The sequence below is a fragment of the Trachurus japonicus genome, chromosome 23, assembly GCF_045865225.1.
Source record: "Trachurus japonicus isolate A0001 chromosome 23, Traja_1.0".
In the NCBI taxonomy this organism is placed as follows: Eukaryota; Metazoa; Chordata; class Actinopteri; order Carangiformes; family Carangidae; genus Trachurus; species Trachurus japonicus.
Window position 1 is genome coordinate 15923432 of NC_140929.1, and position 20243 is coordinate 15943674.

Below are 20243 nucleotides of genomic sequence, written 5' to 3' on the forward strand. Positions count from 1 at the left end.
CGCATTAAACCGTTTTCCGGACGTGTACATGAGGTCAGCGTACTTACTGTGAAGTGTGACGGAGTGATGACTGGGTTTCGGCTCCTAAACAGTTAAATATGACACATTTGATTGATCCGGAGGGGGGTTCACTTTGTTGCTTTTGTCTCCTGGTTTGCTAGCAGTTCACGTTCGGCCGGAGCAGCTCCACACAGCGTCGGACGGAAGGAACATGTTTTAATGATGTCACCGGGCGCAGGGTCTCCAGTGTGACGAGAGGGGTTGGGGGGTGGTGGTAGTAGAGTAGAGAGTAGAGAGTAGAGAATACTTCAAGCAATATGTCACACAAAAACGCGCTTTACGTTGACTAGCACTTTTTTTTATTTACACTTGCCAGTATTATTAGAATAACAGATTGAGTGGTCATTTGTTATTTGTAACTAAACATATAGCAAGTGAGATCATATTTTCTATTTTGAACGGTTATTAATTTTTTTCAAAAAAAAAAAAAAATTCTTCTCCCAATACTACTACTACTAATAATAATAATAATAGCAATGCGAAAAACCATAATAATAATATTAATATAGCTTTATTCTTGATATTTGTTGCATTATGGTGGTGCTGTCGGTTTTCACATTATCATGGAACAGCTTAGTATTCATCAGCTTGGATTGAAACATGAAAACAACCCAAATGCCAAACGTGACTGTTAATAAACGAACAAGAACCATGGCAACGCGCCAGGTAACGTGTGATTACGACATAATTACTACTCTGTGAATGATGAATGACGGTTCGTCTGTGTTGCATTCACGGCCATCCTGTGGCAACGGCTCAGACGTTTACATTAGCCTATATGTGATGTTTTATTTATTTATTTTTACCCCCACCATACGTTATCAATGGTCTGAATGAATGGGGGGTCTCTTGACCTCAAGGGCAGAGAATGGGGTCGCAGTGGTCACCTGGGTGGGGCACGGCAGTGTTTTGTTATTGTTGTTGTGTCCTAACTGTCCCCTGTATGTGGCGTTAAAATGCTGATTCAATTCAAACCCCCACAGTCTCACAGAGAGACGTTAGTAAGATCCGCTGGTTATTATGACTAAACACCCCAGTCACGGGAGCCAATATAGGCTAGTAGTGTAATGTCTCAGATTTAATCGCTCGGTGCTACTACTACTGCCCCCGTTTCGCTCTTTGTTTGGCAGCTTTGTCTTGTGTATGGCGACTAAGGGTCGACAAAAGGCAATGCATTGATTGTGGTGTGACAGATGGACTATTGTGTGAAATCTACGACTCACAACCACCACCAACATCAGCAGCATGAGCCAGCAGCGTCACACGTAGAGTAAGTGCGTACGGGTGGGAGTTGTCTGGTGGTGGTGAAACGCATTGTTGTGTTGGGGGACGAGCCCGTCCGTAGTGCTGCTGCTGTTGCTGCTGCTTTCTGCTGTTGCCTCTGTTGCTGCTTTCTGCTCCAGCAGGTCGACTGTGGCTAGCGACCGACTCTAGCCTATGAATGGTCCACAAAGCAAACTAACAGTGTGTTCTCTGCAGACGTCCACACCAGGCACGAAAGGAGGCCTCTTTTTGTTTTTATTAGCAACAAACAGACCCCCAGTATCGCCCGTTGGATGAGAACATTGTGTGCGGAATCAGAGCCACTTAGCAGGCCCTGTCGCCATTGCTTTGTACGGCTGCTGGCTAGCTATCGTCTTCCTCGGCTAGCGAAACTGTTCGTGCATCCGAGGTATGTGCTTATTTTTGGTTTTTATTATCCCCTTTTGTGCCCTTTGTACGTGTTGACGACTAGACGGCATTACGTGCATCTGCAAAAGTGCGTAATTAATATCCTAATGTGATGTGAATTAACTGACAGTGGTTAAAAAAGAGATCTTGTTTTTGTTTGACGCCATTTGCTCCGTTTTACGGGGTGGTGGCTAGCTCGTCTTTGCTAGTTAGCTGGCTGGCTAATGTTATTGTTAGCAACTTGGCCACTTTGACTGTGGGTCGTTAGTGGGAAAAGCCATTTGCAGCTCTGCACCAAATGGGCAAGTGCTAACTCCTGCGCAGTCATATTCAAAATACTCAGTATGGCCGCCTCCCACCGCAGTTAAATGCCCCAGCTCACTGACAAAAAGTGCATGCAACATCACAGATCACAACATTGATAGCCTACTTACTGAGGTTTGAGGCAAGACTATCAATGGCAGTTGCACCATCCATTTGCTCTCTTTACCAGCTTGTTGTTAAACTATTCAGTATTCACATCGCAAAATATTTTGGTTCTGTGTGTTTTGGTGCAGATGGTATTGATTTTGAATTAGAAGAACTGATTTATTTGGTGTATTTGTCACTTGCTCGCATGCTTCACATTATTTTGATTAGCTTATTCAATGCTAGGGTGGTAAACCTACCATTTGTACACATATTCTCAGTCATATTGTTATGTTGCATTTGCATAAAATCAAATGCACCTGCCCTCTGTCGTTGTTGTTACTTTCTTGCCCCTAACAAACTGTACGCAGATCTCTAACCCCACTCTGTGTCTCCACAGCAACACGGAGCGTCAAGATGAAGAAGAAAGCTCGGCAGCACCGAGTTCCGGTGCCGCAGAGGCCGCCTTCTCCCATCAAGCCTTCCCCCAACAAGCAGATCTTGACTTACGCCCAGGCACAACGCATGGTGGAGTTCGATCTCGACGGTCGCATCCATCGGCTCAGCATATATGACAAGTTGGACGTGATCTCGGACGACGACCCCATGGTGCAGGAAATGATGGAGTGCACCAGCAATAAGGAGAATGCTGAGAAACCACAGCAGCAGGTGCTTCTGAGGTCAGTGAGGTTAAAAAACAACCAGGAGAAGAGAAACGCTGCACTGGGCATCACTGGTCATGGAGAGGGAGCTGGCCATCAGGCCGGCGCCAATGCTGGGTCAAAGCTTCCCGAGCCCAAATTCCGTACAGTAGAATACAACCTTCCGGCGGTTCCTAAGCGTCCGGCCACCTTTTATAAATTCATAGAGAAAACTGAGGAAGAGCTGGACGAGGAAACGGAGTACGACATGGACGAGGAAGATTACGCGTGGCTAGATTTAGTCAATGAAAAACGGCGAGGCGAGGGGGTCAGTCAGGTCTCCCACAACGTTTTTGAATTCCTCGTAGACCGCTTCGAGAAGGAACTGTATCTGGAGAGCCTCGACAAAGGCAGCGAAAAGCAGGCTGCCATCGACGAGGACGCTGTCTGCTGCATCTGCATGGACGGCGAGTGTCACAACAGCAACGCTATTTTATTTTGCGATATGTGCAATGTGGCTGTGCATCAGGAATGCTACGGTGTGCCTTACATTCCTGAGGGCCAGTGGTTGTGCAGACACTGCCTCCAGTCACCCAGTCAGCCCGCAGATTGCATCCTCTGTCCCAATAAGGGCGGAGCGGTGAAAAAGACGGAGGACGACCGATGGGGCCATGTGGTGTGCGCGCTGTGGGTCCCTGAGGTCGGCTTCTCCAACACCACCTTCATCGAACCCATCGACGGAGTCAGCCACATTCCTCCAGCCCGCTGGAAGCTCACATGCTACCTCTGCAAGGAGAAAAGTGTCGGGGCGTGCATCCAGTGCCACAAAGCCAACTGTTACAGCGCTTTCCACGTCAGCTGTGCCCAGAAGGCCGGCCTCTTCATGAAGATGGAGCCGATCAAAGAGGTCACGGACACAGGAGAGCCCACCTTCTCAGTGAAAAAGACAGCCTACTGTGGAGCTCACACACCTAACGGATGTGTGAGGAGACCTCTCACGATATACGATCAGGTCAAACCCAAAAACGGACTATGTAAGAAAGTGGACAGAGGGCGGGCTGCTGGTAAAGGACAGTCAAAAGGAAAGCAGAAGAAGAAGAGTAAGAAGCCTGAGCCTGAAGTTGAAGAGGAAGAGGAAGCTGCAACCCCAGCTACTGTGCCTACCTTTCCTGCTCACAGGTACAGATATTAGTTCATGTTAATGATGGGAAGTGTATTGTGCTGGTGGTTTGACTATGTGACACTGGCTAATATTTGCCTTCCCCTGTCAGCTGCTTGTGTGTGTTGCCTTGCTGGTGTGAAGTGCTGGTGAAGTTCTTTGTTTTTATGTTTCAATGAAAGTTGCTATCAAAGCCAACCACATACAGTTTCCCCTAAACACTGATAAAACACAGACAGCCGGTCACTCTCTCTCTCTCTCTCTCTCTCTCTCTCTCTCTCTCTCTCTCTCTCTCTCTCTCTTTCTCTCTCTCTCTCTCTCTCTCCCTGACTCTATCCTGATAACACCCTGTCCTCCTGACTCCTGTAGGTTACAAACCATCCTAAACCAGGTGTCAATTCAGAAGAAGAAAGCGTTTGTGGAGCTGGTCCTAAATTACTGGACACTGAAGAGGCAATCCAGGAATGGACTTCCCCTCATCAGACGCCTTCAGACAAGCCTGCAGTCTCAGAAGAATGCGCAACCGGTTTGTTCATCTGTCAGTCAACCACAGAAGACTTTCAGTCTTCCTTTTGCCTTTTATCAAAGTACCAGTAGTTTATAGAATTTGAAGTATGTGTTGTAAATATTTATATAGACGTATTTTCATTTTTGAAAACATTTAATTGTGCTGATGAGAACTTCATTACTGATGTTTGACAATAGATCTCTGGCCTATTAAAGGAGAATTCCGGTCATTTTCTAAGTAACGCTCTACAGCTCCAGGTCCCCCGATTGCAACCATAGGAAAAAATCAGAGAAAAATGTGTGCAAACCGGACCTAGCTCTCCTCCTGCTAGCTGCGTTACACCGCAGTTAAACAGCAAAGTAATGGGGGCAGTTCTTCTAACTGCGACTTTGGCCTCTATATAATGCTCAAAATATCACTACAAATGCTTTACAACATCCACCAGTTCCTTACCACACAACACTGAGTGTGCATAACTCAGTTATATTCATATTGATGCTTTTTTCCCCATCCAAAATCATTTTTTCCCTCATGAATCCATGTTTTCCTTGTGTTTATGTCTTTGTTGATATAGAAACAGTCCCGAGCTCGACAGTTGACTAGTACGGTCTACCCAGGAAGCTAGAGAAAACAGAGACTTATAACTGATAAAAACACACATGTAGCACTGTTCTCTCATGCACACTCAGTGTTGTGTGGTAAGGAACTGGTGGATGTTACAAAGCATTTGTAGTGTTATTTTGAGCATTATATAGAGGCCAAAGTCACAGTTCGAAGAACTGCCCCCATTACTTTGCTGTTTAACTGCAGTGTAGCGCAGCTAGCAGGAGGAGAGCTAGGTTCGGTCTGCACACATTTTTCTCTGATTTTTTCCTATGGTCGCACTCGGGACCTAGAGCTGTAGAGCGTTACTTAGAAAATGACTGAAATTCTCCTTTAAGTAATAGAGGATCCCACTGTATGTGAAAATTTCTAGAAATATGCCTTTCATGCAACATGTTTCTATTCTTTTCAGTTTTTAATGTATGTTTATTTAAATACCTTCACCAGAGGCAAAATGAGGAGGAGAGCAGGGCATTAAAGGACCAGCTGAAGGAATGGCACCGTCTCCGACACGACCTAGAGAGAGCCCGGCTGCTGCTGGAGTTAATCCGCAAGAGGGAAAAGCTCAAGAGGGAAGAGGTAGGAGTGGGTGGATGGATAGTTGACTGACTCGTTTTAAATTTTACCGCTTGCAGGAGAAATATCGCTGAATAGATGGAAACAGTCTGATCTTCTGAAGTTCGATTTTATGCTGTGTGTTGCAGATAAAGTTGCAGGAGACCCTCCTAGAGATGCAGCTGACTCCCTTCAGTATTTTACTCAGAGCTCTTTTAGACCAGCTTCAAGCAAAAGACCAGGCCAGGATCTTCGCCCAGCCGGTTGATGTCAGTGAGGTGAGCTCTGTCACACAAAAACTTTCTTCTCTACAAAAAGCGTTTTCTTTGAACTACACATTCGCTGTTTTCACTTTCCATATATGCATATATGGATACGAAGATATGTGTTTGCGTTACACAACAGTGTCATTTTGTAAAGGATGTTCATGTGGGCGTAGGTTTCAGAGTTGTGCTTTTTAGTTACTATCATGAACTCTTCAGGAAGTGTACACTGTGACTTCAAGTGAGCACAAGTGCTTCAGCTGCCGTCCGGACACTTACTGTTTGATAAGCAACCGGACTTTCTGGTTCATACTGCAACACAGTCCTTTTTGCTGCAGGACAGTGGGACTGTTTTACTTGTTTTCTCTGTCTGATTGGATCCTTCTTCTGCGATGCTGACATAATGCCATTAATTACAGTGTGTGATTTTGTACTAGTGATACAAACATGTTGCTTCTTTAAACAAGTATCCATGTTTACAGAGGAGTACGACAGTGTCTTCATAAAGATCGAATCACTGACATGAGTTAGTCAGATCTGTGAGAGCGCAGACAGCCAGCTAACCCCAGAAAACTACCACTTAGACAGGGAACTTGGCTCACTTCTGTATCTGTAAAAAAGTTGCAGTCAAACTCATCACAAATTTTATCACGGCTTGCTTCAAACAGCAAGCTGTGATCACAGTGACCAGGGTCACAACCCCCCCCCCCCTCCTCTCCCCATGTAGACCGGCCTGAGCAATGTGACCTGCTGGTACTTGGAATGTGTAACCTGAGACGACGGCCTGCCAGCAGATGGTGACGTCTGTGAAAGGTGGAGGGTGCTTCACGGCGCAAGCCCGGCTAGCTCAGTCGGTAGAGCATGAGACTCTTAATCTCAGGGTCGTGGGTTCGAGCCCCACGTTGGGCGTGGCTTTTGCCTCCAAGGATGTTTTTTATGGCTTTTATGCTGCGTGTCATTCCCCCTCTCTCTCACGCCCCATTTCCTGTCTCGCAGGATTTCTCCCATCGCTATGGTTTATTTTTTACCTTCATTAAAAAGCTCCAGACTAATTGTGATTGTTGTGGTAGTTAACTACATGACTTGTTACGAGTGAGAATGGAGGCTCTCTTCCTTCCACCTGGCGTCTCATGGCTAAAAAAACCAAACTTGCAACATCAGTGTAGTAGCCTACTAGGCTGCCGCCCCGTTGTCCCAGCTCTCGCCTCTGCACGCCGCGACACAAACGAGCTCCGTAGCCGGCAATCTTTTGTTTATGACGATTAAGACTACACACATCCTAACATTGCATATTATATAACGTTATCCACCGCTCCATGTATTGATTTTTTGCCGGCTTTGTTGTAAACAAATGCACATGGATGAGAGGAGCGTTGCCAAAGCAGCAGAAAAGCGACCAAACTTGCATAGTTCCCCTTTAATTCTCTTGGTTAGCTTTGCTTGTGTGGAAAGTGCTGTTAGTGATTAGTTTCATTGTCATACCCTGGAAAAAATACTGCTGTTACTGAATCTTTTTGATGCACAATATTGGATAATATTTGCTGTCTCCTGTAGGTGCCCGACTACCTCGACCACATCAAGCACCCGATGGACTTCTTCACCATGCGGCAGCGCATCGACGCTCAGGCCTACAACAACTTTGAGCAGTTTGAGAGCGACTTCAACCTCATCATTGACAATTGCATGAAGTACAACTCAAAGGACACGTATTTCTACCGGGCAGCCGTTCGCCTCCGGGATCAGGGTGGGGCGCTGCTCAGAAAGGCCCGGCGAGATGTGGAGAAAATCGGCTTCGACGCGGAAAGTGGCACGCATCTCTCCGAGGCTCCGGAAATCAAAGCACCACCGGCCTTTTCCTGGGAAGACGGTAAGCGCAGAAAGCAAAGACGCAGCCTCGCCGATGTGTTCTGCATCGAGGAATACGTCATATAATGTGTTTTAACTCTTTCCTCAGTGGACCGCCTACTCGTACCGGCCAACCGGGGGAATGTGCCTCTGGACAAGCAGCTGCAGCAGCTCCTGGAGAAGTTCGACATGACCTGTGCCATGAAGTCCAGCCCCTCGCGTAGCAAGCGGCTCAAGCTACTGAAAAAGACCATCAACGACGTTCGCAGCGAAATGAGCCTAAAAAGAGTCCTACCCTCCCACCACCACCACTGCTCCTCCTCCTCCATAACAGCTCCCTCCACATCTGCACCATCCTCATCAGCCCCCTCCCACCCAGAGAACGGTAAACCTAAAGACGAGAGACTGAAGCCCAACGGACATCTTCCAGATGATGAGGGTATGTGTGATTTGTGTTTTGAGGAAATTAATTTCCTGGTTGACGCTGTGCTTGTCATGCAGCCTCCGTGGTTTTAAAGGAATCACATGCCTCCAATATCCCCAAACGCAGGTCAAAGGTCAGATTTTAAGCCCCTACCCCAGACATGACCTCCCAGAGCAAAGCAGTCATATGATGTGTGTGTGAAACATCACAGTATGGTCATCTTTGTTTCTTTTAGTGCTGTAGCTCTTTTCAGCACTTTAAACAAAACAAAGTGGTGATTGAGTCTGTTTATTTGGCTGATACATAACCGTGATCAAACTGTCCCTTTTGTATGGACACGAGGACCTGTTTGTTGTTTGGGGAGTTTGCTAAAACACTGCAGACTTTGTTAGAATTTGGGAAACTCTGCATTTGTGAACCTCAACTTTTATTTCCCAAAACGAGAAGCAGGAGTCAAATCCATCCTCATTTTGTTATAAATAGGATTATTGTGAGTGGGATTAATAGTGGTAATATTATTTTTTAATGTCCAATAAGATTTTCCAGTGACATGGGCACACACTTGAGATTAGTTATTACACTAATAAAGTATATCTTAATTGGCACAGAGTGGGTCCAGCAAACATTATGTGAAGCAGTTTAAAGTTCATTACAGATGAAGCATCTGCACCTTTTGTGTCCACATCATTCTGGAGAGTCAAGTTTTTTTTTAAATTTTTTATTCAAGGCACCAATTTACTGGGCTCTAACCCTGGGAAGGAAAATGGTTTCATCATCATTACAGAAAGTACACAGTTGCTGGTTTAAGCTTCAACTACTATACAAAAATGGTTTCATTTTTATTTAGGAGAAGCTGTAAGGAAAAAACACATCTTCACAGATCGATGACATTGATCTACACAAAAATGCTTGAATTGAAAACCACTTAAATTGTCCAACAGCCTCGGTAAACTGCAAAACTCCTTTTGTGAACGTTTTTATTCCAAACCACAGAAGCAGACAGTCATAACTCCAGGTTTACATGGAGGTGATGGATGTGTGACGGGTAACTCCTAACAACATTCCTGTGTCCTGCTGCAAGTCGTACTTTTGAATGCATCCAAGCAAACATCATTTTCCACATCCAGAATGCAAAAAAATACCAGCTAACATTTCTAAACAAGGTCATAACCCAGCGGCTCTGCAGTATCTCACGCTGTCGCCGCAGTGGCTTCCTCAAGCTTAAACTTGCAGCACTTGCTGAGTCGCATTAAGACTGGTGAAGATAGCATTATAATGAGCTAGTGCGGGAAAAAGAAAGGGAAAAAGTCATTTTGCTCTCATTTTTTATTTATAAAATTGCCTCAGTGTTATGCTAAATAGCCCCTAGTTTTACTCATATGACAAACCCAAAAGCCGTAAGATATTATGCAGTGCCAGCGTTTCTGCAAACACAAGGACAAAGTGTGGATGTTGCAGCACCATTACTGTGGCTAATGGTATTCTACTGTAGGTCATTTTTTGTCTTTGTCACAGACTTTTGTTATATTTGTTTCGGATTTGAACTTTTTTATGAATAGGTTTCTCTCCAGCTATCCTTTATCATAAAAAATGTATTATATATCATTTCTATAGGGCATTAAAGTCTAAATAAAACATGGTACCTAAAAAAACAAAACAAAGGAAAGCAAAGTGTGTTGCATAATGATCAAAAACTATAAAACAGCCTTTGTGGCGTAGTCTGAATGTGTGTTCTACTTAGTAGTTTAAATGATTAATGCTGACTCGAGTCAGGATATAAACTCTGTTTTCTCTTCTTCTGTCTCCCCACAGGAGACAAGTCTCTTCCTCCTAAACTGGAGCCCTCAGACTCGATACCACCCCTCATCCACTCTGACACAGACCCCGAGCCCCCCACCCTCAAACCAATCGATGCCGCCCCACACTGCGACGACAAGACTCACAGCAAGCGGGTCAAGTTTGACCGGGACATCCCGGACCTGCTGTCCTCTGCTCCACGCCTCAACGGCCACTCCCGAGACAGCCTCCAGAACTCTTTACTGGACGGAGACGTGAGCGTCGTGGCCACGTCCACCCTGGCCGAGCCCACGGGAACGGTCAGCCGCCGCACCGCCGTGCTCTTCCGCAAATCCAAGGCCTCCAGTCCGCTCAAGCCCCCGAAGAGCGGAGAGGAGGGGGTCGACGGCGTTGACAGAAAAGAAGGCGAGGAGGGGGAGGAGGACGAAGATGATGCGCAGCTGGGATCCAAGTCTTTCCTCTCGGTGGTCATACCCAGGCTGGAGACGCTACTTCACGGCAAGAAGAGGAAGCACAGCGGCAGCAGAGACAGCGAGGAGGAGGGGGGAGGAGAGAGAGAGCAGGAAGAAGAGGAAGGAGAATCTCCTGTGAAACGACTTGACACTGGTAAGATTTAAAAGAAAAAAATGTTTTAATTTGATTGGTCATTTTCTTTCTTTCTGCTCGACTAAACATTTCTTTGAGTTCCAGTATGTGAGAATTTGAATGGCACTTCCTCAAGCGCCTGATTAAATTAGTACAGCAGTACTTAGCTCGGTTGCCAACTGCTGAAATTGGCAGCGCAAACATCGCAATTAGCTGTTACAGTGCTTACAAGTCATCACAGTCAAATTCCACACAGCACAGCAGTCACAACAGCCACTTGTTTACTCTTTTACATCTGTTTGCTTAAATTGGATTAGACGTTGGCTGAGCAACCTGTAGCCGACGCAGCTATGACAACATGCGGCACGGCAGCCGCTCAGATTCAGGGCGTTGTAGTTTTATGACGAGGTCTGAGGTTCTGCCGTGTGTTTTCTCAGGTCTGTCGAGTGGGTTTCTGGAGGTGGAGGAGGAGAAGGAGCTTGAAGAACCCAGTAGAACCAGTAGACCCTTGGAGCCACGAAGACGCTGTGCATCTGAGTCCTCCATCTCCTCATGTAGCAGCCTGCCAGGAAGCACCAGGTAATGTGGTTCCCAACCTTTTTTGGCTCATGACCCTGTTTTGACCTCACAAATTTCTGGCAACCCCGCGGTCACGTCAGATATTTTTAGATGCTGCATTTTATTTGAACTCGATTGATATTCAAGAAAATGAAAGTATAGAATACAGTTGTTTAAGATTGTATGTGGTGTTTTTAATCACAATTTTAATAATAATTAGTTAAAGAAATATTTTTATCAATTAGTCATTTCAGGCGACCCCATTTGAATTCCAGGCGACCCCGTGTGGGGTCCCGACCCCAAGGTTGAAAAACACTGTGTGACATCAATGTCTGTTTAGGAGCCGCAGCGAATTCTGAATGAAACATGAGTGATTAAAATGACGCTGGCCTGCCAGGAGGATATGATGGGCTGTTCACTCATGTGTTGTGTCTTCTGTCTTGTTTCCAGCACCATTCTCAGTCTTCCAAAATGTGGGAAAGGAAAACCTGCCTTGGTCCGGAGAAACACTGTGGACGATAAGAGCGAATTAATCGCCTGCATCGAAACCGGGAACTTTGCAAAAGCCGCACGAATCGCAGCCGGTAAGTCGTCAAAACAAACTGGATGTATGTTGGGTGAGCGGAAATTTTCAACATTAGATACAGGCATATTTACAGGTTTTAACATAGTGTTACATAATAAAGAGTATTGTCCAATTTTCAGGATTCTGAGAGGAAGAATTTCAGAATTCTCAATGTGAAATATTTTCCATTATTTACATTTAACCAATTGTAAAAAAAAAAATCGACCTACCTTGAAACTAATAACCCAGCACCTTACCATACCACATTTTTGAGCTAGAACATCTTTCTACACTATTAGCATGTTCTGCAAGGAGCTGTCACATTGGGTCAATGCTCTAAAGAGACACATACATCTTCAAGCAGCTCATTAGTTGAATGAAAGAATAACTGGCAGATGAATTGTTCAGTTATCTCTGTGGCCTGTAGAAAATGCACTGCAGTAAGTGGTTGTGTGTATCTCCAGATGTCTGCAGCTTCTATGAATCGTAAATTGTCTAAAAATCTATCAACACAATTATGGATTACTTTCAAGCTTCAATGTCAATTCGGTCTCGAAAGTTGGTAGAACATGCAGATGCCTGGTATTTACACACACAGAGAAAGCAGGGTTGGAAATCAACAGCAGCTATACCAGCCAAGTTCTTGTGTGACTTTTGGCAGTGACCAGTGAGTCTTTGTGCGCTGGCTGCCACCATGGCATGTAACCAGTCGGCATCTGGAGACACTTCCCTCATGTTAAATTCACATTTTGGCTGACGAGACGGTGCAAGTGGCTGGTAAATTTTAATATCTGTCGTTCACCGCCGAAAAAAAAAAGTTCATTTCCCACCCTGTTGTGTTGTGTGCTCCACTTAAAGCATGGCTTTTGGAAATGTGTTTAAACCCACACATAACTTGTTTGGTGTTGTTCCCGCTTCCATAGAGGTTGGCAACAGCAATATCTGGATGCCCGCTAGTGCTGCAACAGTTGCATTGGAACCCCTAAAGCTAGTTTGGGCCAAATGTAGTGGATACCCTTCCTACCCAGCCTTGGTGAGTGTTTGTGGGGGAGAAAGCATGACAGTCGCCGACTAAAGTCCTTTCACCCTGATATTTTGTTGATATCTCTTCACTTTGGGACACATTGGGACCTCATTTTCGACACTCTTGTCTCGCATGATGAAGCAATAGTTGGACTGCAGCTGCTCTTTTCAGTTGCAAGTGCCCACATTTCAAAATAAAAGTCCCTGCTTTTTCCTCTAGGTGGCAGCCTTTCACTGCCACCTGGTTTAGATTTGACCTTAGCATGGAAGGACAAATGAGGAAGAGAATCTAACCACCACAAGCTGCATGCATCTGTGTGTGTATATATGTGTGTGTGTGTGTTTATACATCAAACTGTAAACATCTTTACTGTATGCTTGACTGATTGTGTGTGTGACTGCACAGTACACTTACAGTTGCCTCAGACTTCTGCCCCCCCATGTATGTTTACCATGTGTTTGCATTCATAAGCATGTGTGCGTGTCTCCCCTCTCGCCTCCTCCCCTCGCCGCGCGTAGATCATCGACCCCCACATGCCGCGCGTGGGCTGCCAGCACAACGGGGTGTCCATCCCCATGCCCCCCATGGATGTGCTCCGCATCGGAGAGCAGATGCAGTACAAAGCCGAAGAGAAACTCTACCTCGTCCTCTTCTTCGACAACAAGCGCAGCTGGTGAGTGCCGCCGTCCGCAGGAGCGATTGAAGCCGCCGCAGGTTTCTAAGCCTGTCAGTCAGCAGCTCGTTATTCTCTCGAGGCTGCGTGACATCAATTGTCAAGACACAACAAATGGCTCTTGCTTCGAGAGCCATTTGAAAATTTCACCTGGACTCCCATTACCAGAAAAATGTTTTTCATTCTTAAACAGTGAAAATGGCAGCGTGGCCTTTTGTGTCAGACAAGTGACAACCTGCACTCACTTGTTTTATCCACTGCTAGGAAATGATATTTTTCATATTATGCTGATTCATGTTCACGATAAGCATTTTTAACAACCTCCAGTTAAAATATAAAATGGCATTTCTTGGACTACTTTTGCATTTATGAGTCACCCTATCGTTATGGGTCAATAACAGGAACTGAAAATGTCCTGTTTCCTGGAAAAAACAACAACCAGCAGGGACCTGATATTTTTATATTTTTACTGCGTGTAATTTTGTTTTCATACCTCAGTGACGCCGCCTTACTACTGTTGTAGTAGCAGACAAGTACATATACAGTATATAGTCAAGAATAAGCCTGAGTAAAGCAAAGTTTACATTTGTTAAAAAAACAAACTGTGCAGCTGCTTCAAGCTCAGTATCTGAATCAGACATACATTAAAACTGAGAGAGCCTAGAGAAAAAACGACTTTTTTCCCCCTTTTACTCTTTCCCTGTCCTCGCTTAATATTACAACCAGTAAAACCACCTGCTCCTCTGCCTGATTCATTGGCAGTGTCTCAAGGAGAGGCTCCACAGTAACGATAGTAACAGCAAATGTAGCATTTAAAGGTTTTACTTTTTCTACTCTCTGAGCCAGTTCTCCCTTTTTCATCTGTGCGTTTATGGGCTGAAACAAAGGCTCTTTGTTAGCAGCTTTTTAAAGCACAGAATTCAGTTGTTACAGTAAAATAAGTTCTTTTAGTTATGTGGCATTTTTAAGAAAGTAGTGAGAACATTTTTTTTTCAGATTAAACATAAATGTAGAATAGTGCAGTTTGAAATTTGTAGGGAGAAAGTGTCTTAATGTGACATAAAGTGCTCCATATCCCATGACAGCGCAGGAAGTGGCAGGAAGAAATGCTAAAAAAAGATGTTGGCTTTATGTTTTTCCCCCCTCATACATAATATATACTTAAAAGATGAAATTAGAAAAAGAAAGAAAGTAAGATCCATGCTTTGTAACTTATTATTTGCAATTATGGAAAATAAAACTTTATTTATGGTGAGAAATCAGCATTGTCATTGACATTTCTAGAAAGCAGAAAGCACATCAAATCTCCTTCTGTCCAGATGATGTAATGTCAGTGCCTACTCTCCTCTTCCCCCCCTCAGGCAATGGCTTCCTAGGTCCAAGATGGTTCCTCTGGGGATGGACAAGACCATAGACAAGATCAAAATGATGGAGGGACGCACATCCAGCATTCGCAAGGCTGTCCAGATCGCCTTCAGCCGTGCCATGAACCACCTGAGCATAGTGCAGGACGAGCCAGTCAGTGACCTCAGTGATGTGGACTGATGACACTCGCTGGCTCTGTCCCCACACACACACACACACACATACACACACACACACACACACACACACTCTTGTACCTCTCCTGTACCAAATACATTCACCCCTCTCCACCCCCACCACAACACCCCTCCTCCTCTCTCTGTCTCTACAGGAGACTCAAATGTTTACTGGACACCTGCTGTAACAGGTGGTGTCTGCTCCTCACCCACTCCTACTCGTACACACTCCTACCATGTGCCGATGGGATACGGCTGCTGCTGAATGTGAATGTGTCTGTCCTCTCCACCTCCAGGCTTGTACCTGTGCTCAGAGACTGCTCCCCTCTTTTGTCACTCCCCACCCTCACCCCACCAGTCACCACTGTCATTTCCATTCATCACGTCGAGGCAAAACGCTTCTGTGATTGATTTAGAACATTTTGGTGACCTTACCTAATGTATCTGTGAGTCAAGACTTTGTAGTGAGACAAACTGAACATCAGTTGTTGCATTTTGGCTGATGCTGATTAGTTTTTTTTCAAACTCGGTCCGTTATACTGGCAGTAGCCAGTCACCATTTCTGTTAAAAGTTGCTAAAAAAGAAGCATCTAGTAGCTGGTAAAGCAGCTAAAGTGAATAAACTATACATTTCCTGCCTACACGGAGGCTTTTCAGTTGCATTGAATCAGCTGTAGCCAAAGCTAACATTTATGTTAAGGTCACATTTACATACTGAGTTCATCTCCATTTACAGATATCTTCTTTTGTATTTAAATTGTAAATATATTGTACAGCTGCTTGACACTAACTTATTTTGTAGTTTTGACATAAATGGGTACTGTACAGGAGTTTTCTTAGTATTTATACTGGATGCATTCTTGGCACAAATGTGTGCTGTTTTGCCAGTGCTGTATGATCAAGAAGAATATAAAAAAAATGCAAAAGCCTTAGTATTAAGGAGATTAGGGCTAAAATGTCATGTTTTCTGAAAATTATGAAGTATTCCCTTTTTTCATTTTTTTTTAAGTTATTGAAGTTTATAATCGTAAGCTTCCATTTGGCATTAATCCTTTTTGTATAAAAATAGTTTTAGTATATTTTTGTTTATATATATTTATATGATTTGAATACATGGTTATACAGTATGTAAGTCTCTGAAGCTCATATAGGCAGTCAGATGTTGTGGACACAGAACGTATATTGTTCTCAAGAAACCAAAAATGTTGCTACCCAGATGTTTTTTGCTGATTAATTTTCTGTGTGATGTGTGATTGTTGCCAAAAAAAGAAAGAAAAAAAAGTGTATTTTTATGTGATGCATTTGACTGTTACTTGGTTTTGCTGTAGTCGTAGGGAGATGTGCCTGCGTTAACTTATTGTAAAGTATTTGCATTACTTTATATTCAAGGAAAGACGTGCAAACTGATTGTGGTAAAGTGGCACATTTTGTGGTGGATACTTGCCTTCTTTTTAAGTAACCTTTTCTAACTTTTCTTTTGTAGTTGTAGACTTCAAGACATTTCATTTTATACTATTGCTTATTTTTTCTGGGTAGCATTGGGTAGTTTTGGTATATTTCTTTTGTACTTAACTGTAGTAGTTTTTTTAATCAGGTTATATGGAATATTGCTGGGACTGTTTTTTGTAGCAAAGCAAAAAATAAACATACAAATATGAACATGTGCCGCTTTACTTTTTTTTTTGGTGATATCACTCTCCCTTTCATGCTTCTACAAACCCACAGCGCAATCAATAGATCAAAAACGCAGTGAAAAAAGCTAAAATTGGATTCAATTTGTTATTAGAATGAAATGTTTTGAGCGTAATCTGGGGAACGAGAGATTTCAGTTCTTATAAATATCACTTTAAAGGACTGTACCTCCTTCATGGTTGGCAGAGGGCAGACACTAATTTAGCCAACCACTTGCCATATGGCACTGTACCATGCTCATCTACTCAGCTGATGATTGTCCACTTAAATTGCAAATTGGGTCCTATAGGTTGCCAGCTACATAATGTGGGCTTCAAAGAAGGCTGCTTTATGAACTGTGGCAGGACACATTGCTACACTTCAAGTATCAAACATAATCTTGACACGCTGCTGCACACTTTGCATGAGATGAAGGCATCGGTGAATGGTACCACTATGAAAAAAAAGTTATCTTGTAAGAAGTGATTATTATTCTAAATTCTGCTCCTGTGTATAATTCTCTGAAATTACCAGTAAACCAGAGTCAGCTGAGATTAATTTCCACAGTAACTAGTAAACAGACAAGGTAGGGATATATAGCTAGTTTAAAGAGCCTCCAGAGATGTTTTAATGATACAAAATCATTACCGTTTCCACTCTCCAGTTCCCAAGCTCAATTTTAGTGCTTTCCAGTAGATAATTCAGCACTTGACAGTACAAACTGTAGCTACCCAAGTTTATGCTGGTGGTCCATAAAACTATCAATACGGTACAACAATCTAAAAAGACTTACTCATCAAACGCTTCGCTCATTCAAAGTACATCAGGCAAATGTAAAATAATTTTTTATAAAAAAGTAAATGGCTAGGTTGATGCTGTTGTGCAAACAGTATTTTACAGCTAGGTGAGTTGAAACGGCTTCATATTAAGTTTTGTATTGTACTTGAAAACTCTTCATCTTTGTACTTTGAGTGCTTACTTTTAATTTTCAGTAGGCTATATGAAAACTAAACTGTCTCTAGGGAAAAATAGCTAGGCTACTAACTCATTAGACATGTGACAAAGCACACATGCTGAAAGGTGAGTAGGATAAATGCAGTTGAGTAAAATGTCAAATTTTTGTCTCTAAAATGTAATATTTGCGTCAAAATCTAATTATAAAGTAAAAAACAAACACCCCCCCCAAAAAACAAACAAACAAACAAACAAACAAACAAACAGAAAACCCTTGAATTTAAATGAGAGAGAAGTTTTGGGATCAGTTGAACAGGAAAAGGCGCCATTTTGCCTCCGTCCACAGAGAGGCGCTGTGGCTCCATAAAAAATTCTCCATTTTTTCCCCCCTCGTCCTGCCCAAGACGTCGGATACAAACCCAGCAGCATACCTGAGCGTCCACCTGCCGAGCTCAGCCCCACTCACTCACTCACGGCTCCTCTCAGGTGAGCATCAGTATTCAGCCTGTAAACCTTTTTCATCACTGTGTTCAAATGCTGAATGCACCGATTAGAGCGAATGTCAATTAATGCTAAATCAGTTTGAGGACATGGCTGCTGGTTTTGGCGCCCTCTCTCCTCTTGCACAGCTTTTTAAAAAAAAGTCTGTTAATGCCCATCACGGACCGCCTCCATTTTCTTTTTTATTTTATTTTATTTTTCACAGAGAGTGGGCAGACAATTCAACTCTTAAGTGTTTTATTTGTTTATATGCTAATGCTGAAATGAAAGTTAGCGAACAGAGATGGAGGGGCAGACATGTAAACACTGCTGTGTGTGTGTGTGGGCTCAGGTTGAACCTGCACTGTCACAGTTTGTGGAGTTAGTGCGCGTTCATTCATAAGTGCATCATAAGAGGCCAAAGCGAGGCACGTCTTAGATGCAAATCTGGCAGAAAACTGTTGAAATATGCATTTTACTTAAGCCAATCCAGCGTTTGTTATTTCAAGCTACTGACATTCAGAAAGGTAAAGCAGGTTTATAGGGATTAAATGAGCCAGTAATGGCCCCATGATATAGAAAGCCACCTTCAAGCCACTATGAAAGACATCTCCCATCTTTATAAACAATTGGAGTTAATGTAGTCTCACACACACAAACACACAGCCGAGTCTCACTCCATCCCTCTCTCCTCCCTTTGTCTGTCTGTCTTCACCAGATACTAATTGTGTGGGGAGGTAAACACAGCAGTCAAGTGGAGAGGACGGCGAGTCAAGCGTGAATATCAATCTCCCCACATCAGTGTCATCAGATGACTTTGACTGAGTTGAGACGGGCTCATTAGAGTGGTGGAGCAGGGTGCCGCGGGCGGCAATAACATCCAGGTGCAGGGCTCTGAAGATATGGAAGCCTGCAGAGCTCACCAGTTAACAGGTGAGCCTTCGTGTGTATGTGTGTGTGTGACAGTGCCACGAATGTATAATTCCCCCCCTCCTCCTCCTGCCCCCCTGCCCAGAGGTGTCACCAGGGTTCAGGGAGGAAATGTCACATACCTGCACAGATGCACTCCCCTGCATGTATTCAGATGCAGGCAGACAGACAGATGAAAACCACACACATTCATACTTGTAAAACGCGTATGCACATATTCATGCATCTGCTGGTTATTATGAACTTGGACCATCAGTAGTTTTTTGGCTCCTGTGTCATGAAGTGACAGAAAGAAATGCCTGGGTTAGCACAACAGTGTCAGACCTGGCAACTAGTTCCAGGGAACTTTCCCTCTGACATTTTGGCAATGAGTGGAAGAAAGAAAAAAACTTCTCTTTTGCCTTTTTTTTTCTCACCAGAAAAACTCAATGAACCACAAAAATGCTTTTATTTTGCACCGCGGGTCATGGCTGTTGGTTTTCTGACAGCACATTCAAAAAGTAGAAATGCTAGGTGTTAGCATGTGCCACTAAAACTATGGATGTCAGATACTTTCATACAATTTTGATCGGGATTAATGTGACACATGTAGAGCTGTGTAGGCAAACAATAGCAGTTTGATAATCCATTGATCATTTTGTTTATTTTCACGCAATCAAATATAATGAGCACAAATTTTTATAAAAAGGCTTTTAATTGTGTTTTTGTTAGTATTCTTTTATACTTTTAATTGTTTTGAACGTTTTTATTTCATTGTCTTTTATATCAATTCTCTGTCATCATTGCACCACTGTGCTTTTAATGTCTCTTTGTAAACTTGTTGTTAAAAAGTGAAGCACATCTTCAGTAACACAACACATTCTCTGGTTTCAGCTCCTCAAACGCCTCTTTGCTGTGTACCTTGTGTTATCTTTGGGCTCTTGGGAGTCGCGATGGCCTTTTTATTTCACATTTTATAGACTAAACAATTAGCTGGTTAATTGACTGAATAATCTGTAGATTAATTGATAGTGAAAGTAATTGTTACTTGCGACCCTGAAAACATAACTGCCTAGTTTACCCCTCGAAGTAGCTTGGAATTCATGTTAAAATAAAGATATAGTTTTATAGTTTTTGACATATATATATATATACTTGGCACCAGTGTAATCTACCTCATTATAAAAGTTGTTTAAATTTAATATATTCATACATAAGACTCCATGTTTTTTCCTGGCTGGTGATATTCTATATGAGTTGTGCCTCATTGCGTAAACATTTCATCCAAATTCAGCCTGACAGAGTTTGAGTCTTTAGAGACTCCGGGATCTCGACAAGAGTTTAGAATA

The 20243-nt window shown here is 43.3% G+C and overlaps 1 protein-coding gene and 1 non-coding gene across 5 annotated transcripts; both read left to right on the forward strand.

Moving 5' to 3' along the window:
• Positions 1-1336: 1336 nt before the first annotated feature.
• On the forward strand, positions 1337-16539 carry brd1a (bromodomain containing 1a). 4 transcript variants are annotated; one of them, XM_085768875.1, is made up of 13 exons: positions 1337-1732; positions 2540-3959; positions 4309-4477; positions 5498-5629; positions 5755-5883; positions 7423-7735; positions 7823-8152; positions 9950-10540; positions 10957-11098; positions 11528-11661; positions 12566-12675; positions 13185-13339; positions 14701-16539. In XM_085768875.1, exons 2-13 carry the CDS (start codon positions 2557-2559, stop codon positions 14882-14884), a joined length of 3792 nt encoding a protein of 1263 aa, XP_085625001.1. In that variant the 5' UTR covers positions 1337-1732; positions 2540-2556; the 3' UTR covers positions 14885-16539. The 4 variants fall into 4 exon arrangements, with proteins under 4 accessions (XP_085625001.1, XP_085625002.1, XP_085625003.1 ...); XM_085768876.1 differs by having other exon boundaries at positions 1366-1732; positions 4309-4465; XM_085768877.1 differs by lacking the exon at positions 12566-12675 and having other exon boundaries at positions 1366-1732.
• Positions 6705-6777, forward strand: trnak-cuu (transfer RNA lysine (anticodon CUU)). Its single transcript has one exon. It is a non-coding gene; the product is annotated as a tRNA-Lys (tRNA).
• Positions 16540-20243: the final 3704 nt, after the last annotated feature.

Coding starts and splice junctions, on each gene's coding strand:
- brd1a (XM_085768875.1), top strand. CDS start 2,557: ATGAAGAAGAAAGCTCGGCAGCACCGAGTTCCGGTGCCGCAGAGGCCG. Junction 11,099..11,527: donor AGCCTGCCAGGAAGCACCAG/GTAATGTGGTTC, acceptor TCTTGTTTCCAG/CACCATTCTCAGTCTTCCAA. Junction 13,340..14,700: donor TTCGACAACAAGCGCAGCTG/GTGAGTGCCGCC, acceptor TCCCCCCCTCAG/GCAATGGCTTCCTAGGTCCA.